This window comes from Malaclemys terrapin, chromosome 9, assembly GCF_027887155.1.
Source record: "Malaclemys terrapin pileata isolate rMalTer1 chromosome 9, rMalTer1.hap1, whole genome shotgun sequence".
Lineage (NCBI taxonomy): Eukaryota > Metazoa > Chordata > Testudines > Emydidae > Malaclemys > Malaclemys terrapin.
Genome location: NC_071513.1, coordinates 48,712,138 through 48,729,367, shown reverse-complemented (window position 1 = coordinate 48,729,367; position 17,230 = coordinate 48,712,138). Strand labels below are relative to the sequence as shown.

Genomic DNA, 17,230 nt, shown 5'->3' with positions numbered 1-17,230 from the left:
TGTTGGGGAAATCCCCCATATAGTGGGTGTGGGTGTCTATGGATTTTTTGGTTTATGCTTAGTGTGCATATATAGCCTTTTGCACTAATGTTTATTAATATAAGAAAAATATCGTAGTACAAATTAAAAATGAGTGATTTTCAAAGGTGTTGCGCACCCACAGCTTCTCAGTAGCTTTGGAAAATCTGACCACTTATCACAAAATAATTTGGCCACATAATGGCTGCAGTGTCTGTACAAAATAAAAAATGAGGGAGGATTATACAAGATGGTGTAACAGCTTCTGTAGCCTGCCAAAACTCCTGTATGTGCATTTGTAAAAACTGTGGGTGAGTATTTAAGTGACACTTTGTTAACTTGGTGCTCTGTAGGGTCAGCTTCTGCCCCTCTTAGTCATGTTGAGCGTACCTGATTATACACACAGTCCTACTGATTTAATGAGCATAAAGGGTGGAAGAATCCAACCCTTAGTCCTTTTTTCCATCATTTATTTTATGGCAAATATTAGTTTTGATACCACATTTTATAGGAATTCAGAACTATTTTAATAACTTATTTGTATAATTATTGGTGTGGTTTTGTATTGTGTACCCATTGTGAAATATATTGGCGATTTACTAGAAGTCATTAAATCCACTTTACTGGGTGTGTATTTTGTCAGAAAAATAAACATGTAAACTTATCCCAGACAGGATTTGAGCTCAAGGCCAACTGCTTCCTTAAGTGCATATGCATTTCAGGTGTTCTGATAAGTCACCAGAGTGATACTCCTGGGGAATTCTGTGCATCTGCGGACAGGCATAATTCATCTGTCTCGCATTATTTTGTAGTTTCCTGCATAAAAAATATTTTGCCTAAGAAGTGCTGTACTTCTAATCTGCTGTGGTGCCAGAACAGCCAGCTGTGTTCATGCCTGCTGTTCTAGTGCCACAGCGGCCTCTGGTGGGCAAAAGGCACAATTGCAGCACTTCTTAGGCAAAATGTATCTTATGCAGCAAAATACAAAATTCTATGCCCTGTGCTGCAGAATTCCTCCAGGAGTAGGGTTCATCACAGCACCCTGCTCACGGAGCCAGGTTAGGACAAAGTGGGACACACAAGGCTGCTGGGGGGTGTCAGAGTGGGGTTCAGTATGTCCCGTTCTCTCCCTCCCCAACTAGCCAGACTGGAGCATGGACTAGTGGGGTGACAGTGTTGAGCCTGGGTATGAGGGAGGGGGGCTGCAGAGAGCCAGCGGGATGAGAGGTGCAGGGACAGGGGCAGATGTGCCTGATTGAATGGGAGAAGCTTGGGGTCAGCCTGGGTCTGCATGGGGGAGGCTTCCCAACACCCTAAAAATCCCACCCTTCCGTGCCTTCCCCCCCAAGAAAAACCTCACACCTAGCACCCTCCAGATTCACTCCTAGGCTCCTTCCCTCTCCCTCAGCTCTTCCATTACTCCTGCCTCCGCCGAGCCTGTGTACTGCTTCTGACAGGTGCAGGAAATACAGTTCTGTATTGTAATTTAAATGAATTACACAAAGTTCTGTATTAATATGCCTTGTAAGGAATATGTCAAAAAAATTACCAGAATCTTTTTTTGGGTCTGTATTGTTACAGACATGCTTGCTGACAGATACTTTGAAATAAATTACCAAAATAATTGTAACTAGCATGATCATATTGTTGTTTTGACAAAATATGGAGAATTTTTAATGTCTTGGTGCAGAATTCCCCCAGGAGTAAGAGAGAGCCCAGATAAGTTGAATTGGTCAATGTTTTGTTAGTTCAACAGTAAGTAGAAAAGACTCCCTTTTTGGTCATATATTTTTTTTTCCCATTAAAATGACTGTGGGAGATCTGCACAGAATTATAACCTGAATAACATGCTGAGGTATGACCTACTTCAGGCAATTCACTGGAGTTCATTTCCAGTTCAAATATATATTGTCGTAGTTGTAATGTTTTTCTACCCTCTAACTTAGTTAGGCCCCAATTGTGCAAAGACTTAAACCTGACTAACATTACACATCATGAGTAGTTCCATAAAGTCAATCAGACAAGTCACATTCCTTAAAGGTAAGCATGTGTAAGCTTTCATTATAGTGGCTAAGGCCCAATCCTGCATTCTTTGAACTCCATACCATATTCGCATAACTAAAAAGAAATATCTCGACAAGAAGCCTTCTTTCTGTTTGTTTTGAAGTTAACCAATAATCAGTTGAGGCTGAACATTTTTAAGGGGATATCACCAACTTGAAAAATCCCATTTCTGCCTGAAGAGGGTTTTTTTTATTTTACCTGTTGTAGTTACAAGTAACAAATAGGATTATTGTAACTGGGTGAAGTTAAGATTTTTTTCTCTTTTTAGTTTTTGTGCTTTTTACAGCACTTTGTATAGTCCGCTTTGCTGTTTTCCCCCCATATAGCTATATTTACCTTGCTGAAAATATCTTCAAACACCAAAAGAGGAGCAGAAAAACTCTTGAATTTTTAAAAAATAATCAGCACCTATTATTTAAAAGGTGCTCACTGGAGTTTTTTAAAATAGTCAGCATTGCAGTATTTGTTTGATAGGATTCCTTTCTCCTAGTAACATATTGTGAATAATCATGAGGTCGTAGCTCTTAATCATACATGACATCAGATGGTTGTAAGGACATGAACATCTACTAGCTATTTGCTGTGAACTGAAAGCCACGGGCTTCCAGCATCTTAGAAATGCTCGGTAGGGTAGATGGATGTGGTTCAGAAGAAAAAGCCCTGGTTAGTAGAAAAGGAAGAGAGCAAAATGGGAGAAGAACTGAGGTGTACTTCAGATCTGTGAGGAATTCAAAGTACTTAGAACATCAGTGATAAAGATGCAGATTTCTTCAGTTTGTCATTTCAGTGTCTCCTCTGCTAAAGGCCATTGGTCTGCATGTAAATACTTAGCAGTGTTATCTGAAATAACCTAATAGAATCTCTGCCCCTTCATTTCCTACAATATCGAAGGTTTCTAAATGAATCATTTTAACTCTTGTAAATCAGAAGTGCTTTAGCTAGAAATGCTTACAAAGGAGTTCTGACTATTTCCAGGAAAGTGGCAGTTTCTGTCTTGTGCAGTAACAGTCTATAGTTAGGGTGGAGGGGTTCATTTGGGGCAAGGATTGTTCTAGAATAATGGGGCATTCCTTTTCTTCCTGTAAATAATTTTTCAAGTGTGTTCTGACTCTGCTCTGATGTGTTTTAGGGAAAGAAGCACAAACAGGGCCTTTGCTTTTTGATGATCTTCCACCCGTCAGCAGTGCTGACTCAGGTATGAGGACTCTAATCATTGTCTTGGCATCTGCCTAGCTTGTTTGCATCAGCATCTCTTCTCACACTGAGATTTTGTGTAAACCCTTTTTATTATACATAAGTATAAGATAAACATGTAGATATTCTGGAAGATTTTGAGTGTCCATCTTCTTCCTCCTCACTCATTTCTTCAACTAATATAAATGGCTATCTTAATATGGATCTTTCATATTTTTTGAAATGTTAACATGGGGCATATTAAAAACATCAACATAAGGCCTAGGGCCTCCCACTGTCTGCTAATCATTGTTTTATATCTTGGAGAGGTACACGTTTAAACTGATCTGGTCTGAGTAAGCTGACATTTTGTAGCCTTCACACATCTGTTGGACATGATCAGAATTCTGCTCATGGGGTTGAGGCACTCAATTTACATTTGTTGACTGTTTTCTTGTGTTTCAGGGACAGGAGGACCTTTGCTCTTTGATGATCTCCCACCAGCCAGCAGTGGTGACTCAGGTAAGGGACTTGTAACAGCCTTCATGAGGGTCCCTCCATACATGTCTTTTCTCATGGAATTTGTCAACTTAGCTTGTCATACTGGGATTGTGATTCATCTTGTTCTTTCCAACAAACTTGCCTGTATCTTGGTGAGTATTTGGGCTCTTGTACTGGTAGTGGAGACTTATTCATGTAACTAAAAATCTAAGGTTTCAGAGTAGCAGCCGTGTTAGTCTGTATCCGCAAAAAGAACAGGAGTACTTGTGGCACCTTAGAGACTAACAAATTTATTAGAGCATAAGCTTTCGTGGACTACAGCCCATCCGAAGAAGTGGGCTGTAGTCCACGAAAGCTTATGCTCTAATAAATTTGTTAGTCTCTAAGGTGCCACAAGTACTCCTGTTGTTTTTGCTAAAAATCTAAGCTCATCAAACATGGGTCTATCTGCAGAAGTACGTACATGCATCAGTTCCTGCTAGCTGACTCCATAACATCTCTGATGTCCTTGAAAGACTGCAGATAATGGGTTTTATAATACAGTAGTTCTCAACCAGGGGTATGCAGAGGTCTTCCAGGAAGTACATCAACTCCTCTAGATATTTGTCTAGTTTTACAACAGGCTACATAAAAAGCACTAGCAAAGTCAGTACAAACTAACATTTCATACAGACAATGACTTGTTTATACACTGAAATGTAAGTACAATATTTATGTTCCAATTGATTTATTTGATATTTATATGGCAAAAATGAGAAAATAAGCAATGTTTCAGTACTAGTGTGCTGTGACACCTTTGTATTTTTATGTCGGATTTTGTAAGTGAGCACTTTTAAAGTGAGGTGAAATTTGGGGGTACAGAATACAAATCAGACTCCTGAAGGGGGTACAGTAGTCTGGAAAGGTTGAGAGCCACTGTTGTACTATATGCTTTTTGGAGGTTGGAGTGAACTTAGGGCTCTCTAAAGTGAAAAGTGTAAAGAGCACTTGCTATAGTTACACAGGCTGCAGTTAAGCACTATACAAGCTTCTTACAGCATTGTCACTGTGACTTGATCCTGGCCAAAACTGCCTACTGCTGTTAGAGTAACTTAAAGCTAGACTGCCAGATTTGCCAAATTTTCATCATGTACACAGCTAGTCATTAGGGACTAGGAGGAGACTCATTCTATGAGCACTGAATCCACTGTCACTTCAGATTCCATGCTAATTATGTTTCTACCTCATAACTCCTGACTTTATTTTGTAATCCATCCTGTCTCTTATATATCTTCTATATAAGAGTAGTATTGTCTGTCCTAGAAAGTAGTAACAATCCTTTTCATGCATGATAGACTTGTTGCAAAAACTAGAAACTCCTCTGCTTCAAACTTTTGGTTTTAACATATCGAAGCATTCAACCCAGATCAGTCTGGTAACTAGGAAACTAATGACAAGGCCAAAGTGGGGGAGAGGGGAGTCTGCCAACCAAAATTTACCAGACTGTAGTAGTACTGTAGGTCCGTAATACTTCAGTGTAAAAGGAATTGTTCTCTTCAATGTAAGAGGTGAGTGATTCCCATAAATAAAAACAGAAAAGGGCAGAAAACACTTCTGCAAAGTCTTCAGATATCTGTATTTTTGCTGTCTTCTAGCTTCACGCATCACTGAGCAGGTCTCAGCAATAGGGAATCATGGGAAAGGAGAGAAGAGGAAAGTCTCAGAGGAAGAGAAGAACGGCCGTGAAGAACTTGTGGAAAAGAAAGTTTGTAAAGGTTTTCAGACAGTTTGAAAACAAATGTACTCTGTTTTGTACTCTTTACGTTGGGTTGAGTAAGTCCAGATCAAAGCTGATCTCTGGTTCCTCAGTACACTTTTTATGGTTATTCTAAGAAATGAAGTGTGTTGCCTGCTGGCAGAGTTCATACTTAGATCCCAGAGTTTGGATGCATCCCCTAAGTATGTTCTTATTAATTTGGGAGGCTATTAGCAGTTGTGATGAACCAGCCGAGAAGTATAATAGTGGGTACTTTCACAACTGTGCATAGACCTACAGTCAGAGCACAAGTCCTGGAGTAGCAGAGGTGGAAGTGACTGTTTGACTGCTGGCAGAGTGGTTCAGACCACCTTGCCGCGCTAGCATCTTGTCACTCCATCAAATGGTTGCAATAAAAAGAGAACTGAGAAAAATGGCTTAACCTTTCACATCTGGCTTGCTTGCTTTTTGGTGCAGATGTGTAAGACACAGTAGTGATACAGATTTCCTAACATTGCACTAGGCTTTGAGAACTGGATGTGTACAGTAGGTTCAAACTAAGATAAATTTGATTGAAACAACATTTGGTTTAGCGTTTTTATCTATTGTTAGCAGCCTCATTACAGATTTACTGTTTCATCAAGAGCAGGAGTCTCAAACTCAGTTTACCTTAGGGCCAGTGCCAGTCCTCAGATCCTCCCAGGAGGCCAATGTCACTCATGCTGCCCAGAACCCACCCCCCAAAAACTCTGCCCTCCCACCTGCCTAAGGCTCTGGGATGGAGTTTGGGTGGGGGTGGGGGTGCAGGCTTAGGTCAGGGGTGCAGTGCTTGCCTGGGGCTCCGGGGCATGCCAGGGGGCCTCTGTGCGCTTCTGCCCCTAGGCACCGCCCCCACAGCATCCCATTGGCCGCAGGGGCAGTCGGGGCAGGAGCAGCGTGTGGAGGCACAGCCCCTCCCCGCCCCTGGGCCGCAGGGAGGCACTGGCAGCCACTGGAGCGAGCAGGCAGACGCTGCTCAGCTCCGCTGCGCTGCCAGGGCCCCTGAGGGGGGCAGCAGGTGTGGCCAAGGGAGAGACCCAGCCCCAAAACTGCTGGAGCCCCACGGGCCACATTGGGGAGGCTTGCAGGCCGCAGATGGGAGTTTGAGACCCCTGATCAAGAGAGTTTCCATGGAGTGCATCCCTCTCCTGGTCGTGCAATATCCCAGTCTGATGTAGCTTTAGCACTCAAGCTTGGTTGCCCTGATTCAAAAGGATGCAAACTGCCTTACAGTTTCCGATGTTGGGGACACTTAATACTAGTGTCACAAAGCATGTCACTTTCAGCAAAAGGTTCCAAAAGCTGACCCTTTTTTAAAAAAAAACTTTAATTTCAAGTACAGCCCATGCAGGGCAAGACATGCTTCTTGTCATGGTACCATGGGATTTTCAGAATCTTGCATAGAGCAAAATGATCACAAGTTTGTAAATCAGGCTTAGGAGACAGAGGAGTTTCATGTGTGTAATCTTGCTTTGTTTCTCACTAGCATCTGGAGGCATCTTTGGACTGAAAGGTTATATGGCAGAGAGGAAAGGTGAACGAGAGGAGATGCAGGATGCACATGTCCTCTTGAATGACATCACTGAGGAGTGCAGACCCCTTCCCCCTCAAATGTAAGTAGGCCAGAGCTCTGGGGCCAGGGAGTAACATTGTAGTAGAATGGAGTCATGACAAGAAGATGAAAGAGCTCACATTAACTTTGCCTGAGCTCTTGACAATGATCCCTCACTCCGAGCAACTCATGACAAAATATTGCTTTGTGTGGTGGCGTGGGTGATCTGGATTGTATTCCTAGCTCTGCCACTGACATTGAGAAAATCATGTAAGGTTTGATGATGCAAAAGGTACCTCATTTGTTAGGTGGTCCACATCAGGTGCCTAAGACCTGACTTTTTTCTTTTTATTTATTTATTTTCCCCATGAAGTCCTGAGTACCCACCACTCCTGTTGACTTCAGTAGAAGTCAACTCCTCCTTGTACCTCTGGATATCAGACCCAAGATACTTGAAGGCTCTGAAATTGAGTATAGCTGTTTAAGCCTTGCCTTTGGGGTTTCACAGCAGTTAAAATCCCAATTGTGGCAGTGATGAGGAGCTTGGATACTTGTAGAAGAGAAGCCATCAGGTATCTCACTCAATTTAAATTAACTATACCTTTCAGATGATTAGAGGGGAAGTGGTGGAATGTATCATTTTTAAAAACAACACGGACAGGCCATAAAAGATTATTTAAAAACATTCTTTTAAAGCTAAATATGTGATCTAAAGCTTGTAGAACAAAAGTATGTCCCCATGTCTCTTGTGTATTGCACAGCTATGTTGCACTGACATCTGTGAATAGTAAATTCTGAAATTGTTGGAGAGAGGTTCCAGAGTTGGAGTGCCCATGAGGTGGAATGTTTAGCTGCTGTTAAATGTAGCTGGGGGCCAAAGCCTCTTTTCCTTTCCTTCATTTCCTGGGGAAGGTGGGGAAACTTTTAATACTCATACATGCTAGCTCTACACTTTTTAGAGGAAACACTGCATTTTCTTTTCCAATACAGGTTGGGAGAGGTGCTAGGGACACAAGCCTCTTTACTAAATCTTAGCTTCTGGTTGATACCAGCCGTTTCACAGCTAGTTTTCATTAATGTTTCTTCCTTTGCAGAACCCGTGTCTCATACTTTGCCGTTTTTGATGGCCATGGGGGAGTTCGAGCTTCAAAATTTGCAGCACAGAATCTGCACCAAAACCTGATTAGGAAATTTCCTAAAGGTAAGAGAGGGCCATGTGGGGGCATGTGCATCATCTTTCATTCCTTATGACTTGTGCTGTGGTATGTCCACTAAGAAATGACTTTGGACAGCCAGAGTCAGGGACATAGATGTGTGTGGAGTATTGGGCGGTCATGCCTCTAGGCTGTAGATAGGTGAGGTGTGATAAGTTGTTGAGCAGATTTGTGAGGTTATCAAGCCAAAAGCCATAACAGTGTTAGCTAGATTAGGCAAGTTCTATGAAATAGCCAGAGCAGATCTGTGAATATGGCTGAGGAAAATAATAGCGTTACAATAGGTGTCCCTTGTCTTCAAGGGTGAATAACTAGGCTATGTTATACAAACTGGCCATGTGCTTTTATACTTGAATCTTTGGCAGTTGGGCACATGGGCCATGTCTGCCCTACGTAAGTAACATGCGTGCAGTGTCACCTGTTTATGCATGTCAGACTAGTGAGGAAGGGGGCAGGGATTAGATGAGCATGGTGTTTCAAAAGGAGCATGCGCCACTTTCTCTTGTGACAGGAGAGGTAGTCAGTGTGGAGAAAACAGTGAAGAGATGCCTTCTGGACTCTTTCAAACATACAGATGAGGAGTTCCTGAAGCAGGCCTCCAGTCAGTAAGTATAAATGTCCTCCAGAGCTACTTGTAACTATTAAATGTTTCTCTCTCCCAGACCCCAATTCTGAGTTGTACCTCCTGAGTGGTACAGCCAGAAGGTGCAACTCCTACATTGGGGCAAAGAACATAAAAATGGCCTTACTGGGTCAGACCAAACGTCCATCCAGCCCAGTATCCTGTCTACCGACAGTGGCCAATGCCAGGGGCCCCAGAGGGAGTGAACCTAACAGGTAATGATCAAGTGATCTCTCTCCTGTTGTCCATCACCACCCTCTGACAGAGGCTAGGGACACCATTCCTTACCCATACTGGCTAATAGCCATTAATGGACTTAACCTCCAAGAATTTATCCAGTTCTCTTTTAAACCCTATTATAGTCCTAGCTTTCACAACCTCCTCAGGCAAGGAGTTCCACAAGTTGACTGTGTGTTGTGTGAAGAACTTCCTTTTATTTGTTTTAAACCTGCTGTCCATTACTTTCGTTTGGTGGCCTCTAGTTCTTCTATTATGGGAACAAGCAAATAACTTTTTCTTATTCACTTTCTCCACATCACTCATGATTTTATATACCTCTATCATATCCCACCCCCTTAGTCTCCTCTTTTCCAAGCTGAAAAGTCCTAGCCTCTTTAATCTCTCCTCATATGGGACCCGTTCCAAACCCCTAATCATTTTAGTTGCCTTTCTCTGAACCTTTTCTAATGCCAGCATCTCTTTTTTGAGATGAGAAGACCACATCTGTATGCAGTGCAGTATTCAAGACGTGGGCATACCATGGATTTATATAAGGGCAAGAAGATATTCTGCATCTTTTTCTCTATCCCTTTTTTTTTTAATGATTCCTAACATCCTGTTTGCTTTTTTGACCACTGCTGCACACTGCCTGGACGTCTTCTGAGAACTATCCACGATGACTCCAAGATCTCTTTCCTGATTAGTTGTAGCTAAAATAGCCCCCATCATATTGTATGTATAGTTGGGGTTATTTTTCCCAATGTGCATTACTTTACATTTATCCACATTAAATTTCATTTGCCATTTTGTTGCCCAATCACTTAGTTTTGTGAGATCTTTTTGAAGTTCTTCACAGTCTGCTTTGGTCTTAACTATCTTGAGCAGTTTATTATCATCTGCAAACTTTGCTACCTCACTTTTTACCCCTTTCTCCAGATCAGTTATGAATAAGTTGAATAGGATTGGTCCTAGGACTGACCCTTGGGGATCACCACTCCATTCTGAAAAGTCATCATCGCTCCTTGCCAAGAGTCCAGTTGGCCCATATGCAAGTTGGAGCAACATCCTTCAATGGCTGCTGATAGGCTGGCAGAGTGGCCATAAGAGCTGGAGTGTAGTGCGCTCCAGCCCTGCCCCCCTACACTACAGGTTGTACAGGACAGCAACATAGGGCTACCCTACGCTGTAAGGGTAAGACCAAGATTGCCATGGGGAGTGAAGTATTACGGGGCCAGAATGTGAGCCAAAACTGGCCTCTGTCCCTCTCTTCTATAGCACCTTTTGTGACCTGTATCCAAGGAGATCTTGCTTATTACTAAAATAACAGAAACAACAAGGAGTCCGGTGGCACCTTAAAGACTAACAGATTTATTTGGGCATAAGCTTTCGTGGGTAAAAAACCACTTCAGTGAAAGCAGTAGTTTTTAACTTAAATCTGCAAGCTCATAACATGCCAGAGTGGCATGTTCATAGCACAAGGAATTCCAGATATTCAGGGAGTTCTGCATCACCCTCTATCCAGAATTCAGGTGGTTACCAGCAGATATACTCACACACAGAGCAATGCACATGATCAAGGATTCTAGTGAACCACTGAGAATTTTTTTTTTTTTTTCCATGCCTTAAGTTATGTAGTTAACATGGGACAGGCAGATAAAAGTTTACTAGTTAAATCTTGCATTATTTTCAAGACTGCTTTCTAAAGCAGTGGTCCTCAACCAGGGGTCCGGGACCCACTGGGGGACAGTGATCAGGTTTCAGGGGGTCTGCCAAACAGGGCTGGCATTAGACTTAATGGGGCCTAGGGCAGAAAGCCGAAGCCCCACCGCATGGGATTGAAGCCTGGGGCCTTGCCACCCTGGGCTGAAGCCGAAGACTGAGCAACTTAGCTTCACAGCGCTCCCTGTGGTGTGGGGCCACGAGTAATTGACCTACTTATTACCCCTAACGCCGACCCTGGCTTTTATATGCAGGAAAACACAGTTACTGTGGTGGGTCGTGGAGTTCTTATAGCATGTTGGGCGGGCCTCAAAAAGAAAAGGGTTGAGAACCCGTCGTCTAAAGGATGAATGGGTCTGATGGTTAATGACTAATATGTGAATCATCCTTCTAATTGACTATACTTCTTTTTAGCTTTGTTCTAATGGAGACTTATTTTCCTTGAGGAAAAACACAGCCTATCCCCACGTGTGGGGGGAGGGGGAATCTAACACTTTGAGATGTCGCCATGTATCGCTTTATACTTAAGCTTGGCTACCAGCCTTGTATAGCCTTTCCATTTAATAACTTTTCATCTATAACATAGCTGGAGAGAATATCAATACATCCAGCAATGAGCTTAGAAATTTCACTTCTTGTGTATCACATCACAGACCAAACTCTCGCTCAGCCCTCTTACCCTAACCAGTTAAACAAAACAAACATTACCAGTGTAGGCACAAAAAAGTACTAACAGAATTCGTTAAAACAATTATTTGGTATCTTTCCCAAACCTGTGTGTGTAGTTTAAAAAACAAACAAACAAAAAAACACTTCATCTAACCTGTATATAATATATTCTGTAATCTACAGCTGCATTGCAAACTTGTTAGTTATAATATCAGCATGTTGAAATTATGGAGAAATTTAATTAGGCTCATCAGCCTCAGGAACACTCAATGAAAGATGATTTATGAACAGATAAGTTTAAGAAATGACACTCAAAATTGCTGTACCGTTATATCTGGTCCACAATAAGGAAAACAGTGCTGCAGCTATAATCCAAGAAGCATTTCTGATTTTACACAGTGCTGTCCAGACACCAGTTGAACTACAGCAAGCCAAATGTCAGGAAAACAACTTAAACTGGGGGGGATTGCTGAAGCTGGAGGATGGAGGGTGCTGAGTTGAAATAGTATGGGTGAGGAATACCAGGTATGAGGGTAGAGGGGAAGAGTGAGTAGATTGCACATTCTCCTCTGTTACTGTTTAGTTCCTCACCATCCACCTGCCCTGCACTCTGTGGAAGTTACCAGTTAGGGAGAACTTCCATTATTTTTTAGGCACTGAGAGCTAGACAGTTATTGTGAAACTGGTTCTGTGATACCCTTAAAAATGTGTTTCCCTGGAGTTGAGTGTAGCATAGGATGGGAGGAGAAGAAAAACAGGGTCAGGTTCCAGCAGCTGTGGAGAGGTAGCTCTTACCTGCAGCCATCCCTGAGAACCCCACCTCGGGGGTGCTACCCCACAGTTAGAAATTGCTGCTCTGTTGCTAATCTGTCTTCATCTTCATATGTATCTTGTCTATAAACCTGTTTTATATAATTAATTTAACAAAAACCTGTGAGCAAAACGGGGAGAACTCCCAAACAGAAGCTTGGTGTTTTGGGGCTAGCTGACTTCTGAATGCCTTGCAATGGAGGCATCCTTTGCAGGGTTCTCTGAACCTTTTGAAATAGAACCTCTAACAAAAACTAGCTTTTTCCATTGTAACCTTATTTCTGGTGCCTTCAGGAAGCCTGCCTGGAAGGATGGTTCCACAGCAACCTGTGTCCTGGCTGTAGATAATATCCTTTACATTGCCAACCTTGGAGACAGCCGGGTAAGTAGCACTGAGAAACCTACTACATAGATTTTAATTGTATAACATCCCCAGTACCTACAGGTATTGATCTCCCCACCCACACAACCATTATTTACTAAGCTTCACTGAAAGAGACTGGACAGAAGTAGCTGGGAGCTCCCCAACTATTCCTACAAAGATTTCTCCTTGAAGAGGATGGAACTTAAAGTAGCTGTGTGTCCCTCTAGGTCATAACTTACAAGAACATAAAAATGGTCATACTGGGTCAGACCAGTGGTCCATCTAGATCAGTATCCTGTCTTCTAACAGTGACCAATGCCATGTGCTTCAGAGGGAATGAACAGAACAGAAAGTCATCGAGTGATTCATCCCCTGTCATCCATTCCCAACTTCTGGCAAACAGAGACTGGGGACGCTCAGAGCGTGAGGTTGCATCTCTGACCATCCTGGCTAATAGCCATTGATGGGCCTATCCTCCAGGAATTTAACTAGTTCTTTTTTTTTGAACCCTGTTCTAGTTTTGGCCTTCACAACATTCACTGCAACAAGTTCTACAGGTTGACTTTGTATTGTGTGAAGAAGTATTTCCTCTTATTTGTTTGTTAAACCTGCTGTCTATTAATTTCATTGGGTGACCCCTAGATCCTGTTATGTGAAGGAGTCAATAACACTTCCTTATTCACTTTCTCCACACAGTCTAGATTTTTATAGACCTCTATCATATATCCCCTCTAAGTTGTCTCTTTTCCAAGCTGAGAAGTCAGTCTTTTTAATTGCTCCTCATATAGAAGCTGTTTCATACCTTTAATCATTTTTGTTGCCCTTTTCTGAACCTTTTCCAATTCCAATGTATCTTTTTGAGATGGGGCAAACAGATCTGCACATAGTATTCAAGGTGTGAGCGTACCATGGATTTATATAGGGCTTATTATCTAGCCCTTTCTGAATGTTTCCCAACATTGTTTGCTTTTTTGACTGCCACTGCACATTGAGGGGATGTTTTCAGAAAACTATCCATAATGACTCCAAGATCTTTCTTGAGTGGTAACAGCTAATTTAGACCCCATCACTTTAGATGTATAGTTGGGATTATGTTTTCAATATGCATTGATCAACATTGAATTTCATCTGCCAATTTGTTGCCCAGTCACCCAGTTTTGTGAGATCCCTTTGTAATTCGTTGCAGTCTGTTTTGGACTTGAGTAATTTTGTATTGTCTGTAAATTTTGTCACCTCCCTTTTTCAGATCATTTGTCCCTGGGGGACACCACTGTTTACCTCTCTCCGTTCGGAAAACTGACCATTTATTTCTACCCTTCACCTCCCCCACCCATTTTTTAACCAGTTACTGATTCATGAGAGGACCTTCCCTCTTATCCCAGGAGAGCTTACTTTGCTTAAAAGCCTTTGAGGGGCCTTATCATTGGCCGTCTGAAGTCCAAGTACACTATGTCCAATGGATCACCCTTGTCCACGTGCTTGTTGACCCCCTCCAAGAATTCAAATAGATTGAGGCATGATCTTCATTTACAAAAGCCATGTTGACTTCCCCAACAAATCACTTGTGTGTCTGGCAATTCTTTATTATAGTTTCAACCAATTTTCCAGGTACTGAAATTAGGCTTACTGGACTGTAATTGCCGGGATAGTCTCTGAAGCTTTTTTAAAAATTGGCATCACATTAGTTATCCTCCAGTCATCTGGTACAGAAGCTGATTTAAGCAATAGGTTACATACCACAGTTAGTAGTTCTGCAATTTCATGTTTGAGTTCCTTCAGAATTCTTGGGTGAAGCCCATCTGGTCCTGGTGACTATTTTAATTTATCAGTTTGTTCCAAAACATCCTCTGACACCCCGATCTGGGACAGTTCTTTAGGTGAGACATCTAAGAAGAATGGTTCAGCTGTGGGGAATGTCCCTCATATCCTCTGCAGTGAAGACTGATGCAAGAATTGTTTTTCCGCAATGACCTTCTCTTCCTTGAATGCTTCTTTAGCACCTCGACCATCCAATGGCCCCACTGATTGTTTGGCAGACTTTCTGCTTCTGATGTACTTAAAATTGTTAGTTTTTGAGTCTCTGGCTAGTTGCTCTTAAAATTCTTTTTTGGCCTGCCTAATTATACTTTTACACTTGACTTACCAGAGCTTATGTTCCTTTCTGTTTTCCTCAATAGGATTTAACTTCTAATTTTTAAAGGATGCATTTTTGCCTTTAACCACTTCTTTTACTTTGTTTAGTCATGGTGGCACTTTTTTGTTCCTCTTACTATGTTTTTTTAATTTGGGGTATGCATTTAATATGAGCATCTATTATGGTTTTTAAAAAGTTTCCATTCAGCTTGTAGGCATTTCACTTTTGGGACTCGACCTTTTTAATTTCTGTTTAACTAGCTTCCCCTTTTTTTTATAGTTCCCCTTTCTGAAGTTAAATGCTACTGTGGTGGGCTTCATTGGTGTCTCTCCTCCCCGTCTGCCCCCCAAAGGGATGTTAAATTTAATTATATTATGGTTGCTATTATCAAACGGTTCAGCTATATTGACCTCTTGGACTAGATCCTGTACTCCACTTAGACGCAATTCTTGATTTAGTCCTCCCATTGTGGTTTCCAGGACTAGCTGCTCCAAGAAGCAGTCATTTATGGTGTCAAAATACTTTATCTCTGCATCCTATCCTGAGATGACATGTACCCAGTCATTATAGGGATAGTTGAAATCCCCCATTATTACTGAGGTTTCTATTTTTTTATAGCCTCTAATCTCCCTGAGCATTTCACAGTCACAATCACCATCTTGGTCAGATGGCCAGTAGTATATCTCTACTGCTATATTCTTCTTCAAGCACGGAACTTCTGTTCATGGAGATTTTCTGCAGTACAGTTTGGTTCATTTTAAGATTTGTACTATATTCGACTCTATGCTTTCTTTCACATATAGTGCCACTCCCCGACCTCCATGACCTGTTCTGTCATTCCTATGTATTTTGTACCCTGATATTGCAGTGTCCCATTGATTATCATCATTCCACCAAGTTTCTGTGATGCCTATTATATCAATATCCTCATTTAATATCTGGCACTCATATTTGCCCTTTTACTAAGAAGGGCAAATATGACTTCTAGCATTTGTATATAAGCACTTACAAAACTTGTCAATATTTAGCTGTCTGCCATGATGTGATGTTGTGTTCTTTAGCTGTCTTCTGGTGCACTCTAGGTTGTGCTAGATACCTGATTATATCTTTTAGCTAGTGGTATATTCAATTTATTTTAAAATTACTTTTGAAATGCAAGTAATTTATGGGATTTGTAAGACCATTCCTCTTCCTTGCCAAAGGGCTATTCAGTACAATATCTTTTGGTCTTGGCATGAATTTTTATTTCCTGGGGAATTGAACCTAAGAACCTTTGTTTAGGGGCAAGAACCTTTGTTCTGCTTTTATTTTGGTAGAGACTTTATATTACAGGCTTAATACCACTTACTCACAAGGGATTTTTGTCAGCACAGGCGATTTTGTGTCGTTACAACAAGGAAAGTCAGAAACATACAGCCTTAAGTCTCAGTAAAGAACACAACCCTACCCAATATGAGGAGCGAATGAGGATACAGAAGGCTGGAGGAAATGTCAGGTAAACAAGAGAAAGCACAAGAGAAGAGATGGGAATGAGCCTGAACTCTCATCTGGTTTCGACGTGCTGAGCACACCCAACTCCCATAGAAGTCGATTGTGCTTAGCATGTTTGAAAATCAGGGCACATAGGAATCTTGTTGGAGAAGCAGTTGTTTATGGGATGCCCTCCAAGAATCCCGTAACTAGAATGGTTGGCTGGAATTAATTTTCCTGGCCTTAGAAAGAAACTGAGGGTGGATTTGTCCTAGAGGCATGGTACTGTGTTGCAATGGCAGGAGGGTGGAGCAGTGTTGTCTTTGAGTGAAAGCCAGATGGCACTAAACAAGCACATATAAACTAAAACATTTGTGAAGGAAATAAAGAATTTCCTGATGTTGATTTTAAAAAAGTCTTTAGCAGCTAAAAATTGCTCCTTGAGTGTTTCTAAATCTGCTTCCTCATTTCCTTGAAATGTTGTTATGCATACAGTGACACCCTTAGTTCATCAACTAGGGGTTTGTCTACACAGTCAATGCATGGCAAGGTGAGGTGTAAATCCACTCCACGCTAGTGTGCTGTACACTAACTGTCCACATGGATCCTGTTGATGCACACTGAAAGTTCTGTAGTGTGCATTGATATACTCCCATTTCAAAGCAGAGTAGCATTTTAGTATGTGTCAGCAGGGTCCACCCAAACAGTTAATGCGCAGCAGGCTAGTGCCAGATAAATTTACATCCCAGATTGCCATGCACTGTATAGACAAGCCCTTAGTGATGGTTAAGGTTTGAGATGTTCCCTGTATTTAAAATAGGTATTCTTTCTAGAGCCGGAATGGACTTCCTTTCAAGTGCACTCACTCTGTGTGCACGTGAACACATAGACACTTTCAGTCTGGTGTGTATTAATACTTAAATATCT

General features: G+C 41.7%; 1 protein-coding gene across 2 annotated transcripts in view; it reads left to right on the top strand.

Annotated features, from left to right (window-relative positions):
- Nucleotides 1-17,230, top strand: part of ILKAP (ILK associated serine/threonine phosphatase) — a 38,698-nt gene that overhangs the window by 9,997 nt on the left and 11,471 nt on the right. For both annotated transcript variants that reach the window (XM_054039446.1, XM_054039447.1), the window contains exons 3-10: nucleotides 3,212-3,277; nucleotides 3,721-3,777; nucleotides 5,391-5,510; nucleotides 7,017-7,143; nucleotides 8,177-8,283; nucleotides 8,808-8,901; nucleotides 12,630-12,717; nucleotides 16,207-16,328. In XM_054039446.1, coding sequence (XP_053895421.1) covers nucleotides 3,212-3,277; nucleotides 3,721-3,777; nucleotides 5,391-5,510; nucleotides 7,017-7,143; nucleotides 8,177-8,283; nucleotides 8,808-8,901; nucleotides 12,630-12,717; nucleotides 16,207-16,328 — 781 coding nt within the window. The remainder of the gene's footprint in view (nucleotides 1-3,211; nucleotides 3,278-3,720; nucleotides 3,778-5,390; nucleotides 5,511-7,016; nucleotides 7,144-8,176; nucleotides 8,284-8,807; nucleotides 8,902-12,629; nucleotides 12,718-16,206; nucleotides 16,329-17,230) is intronic.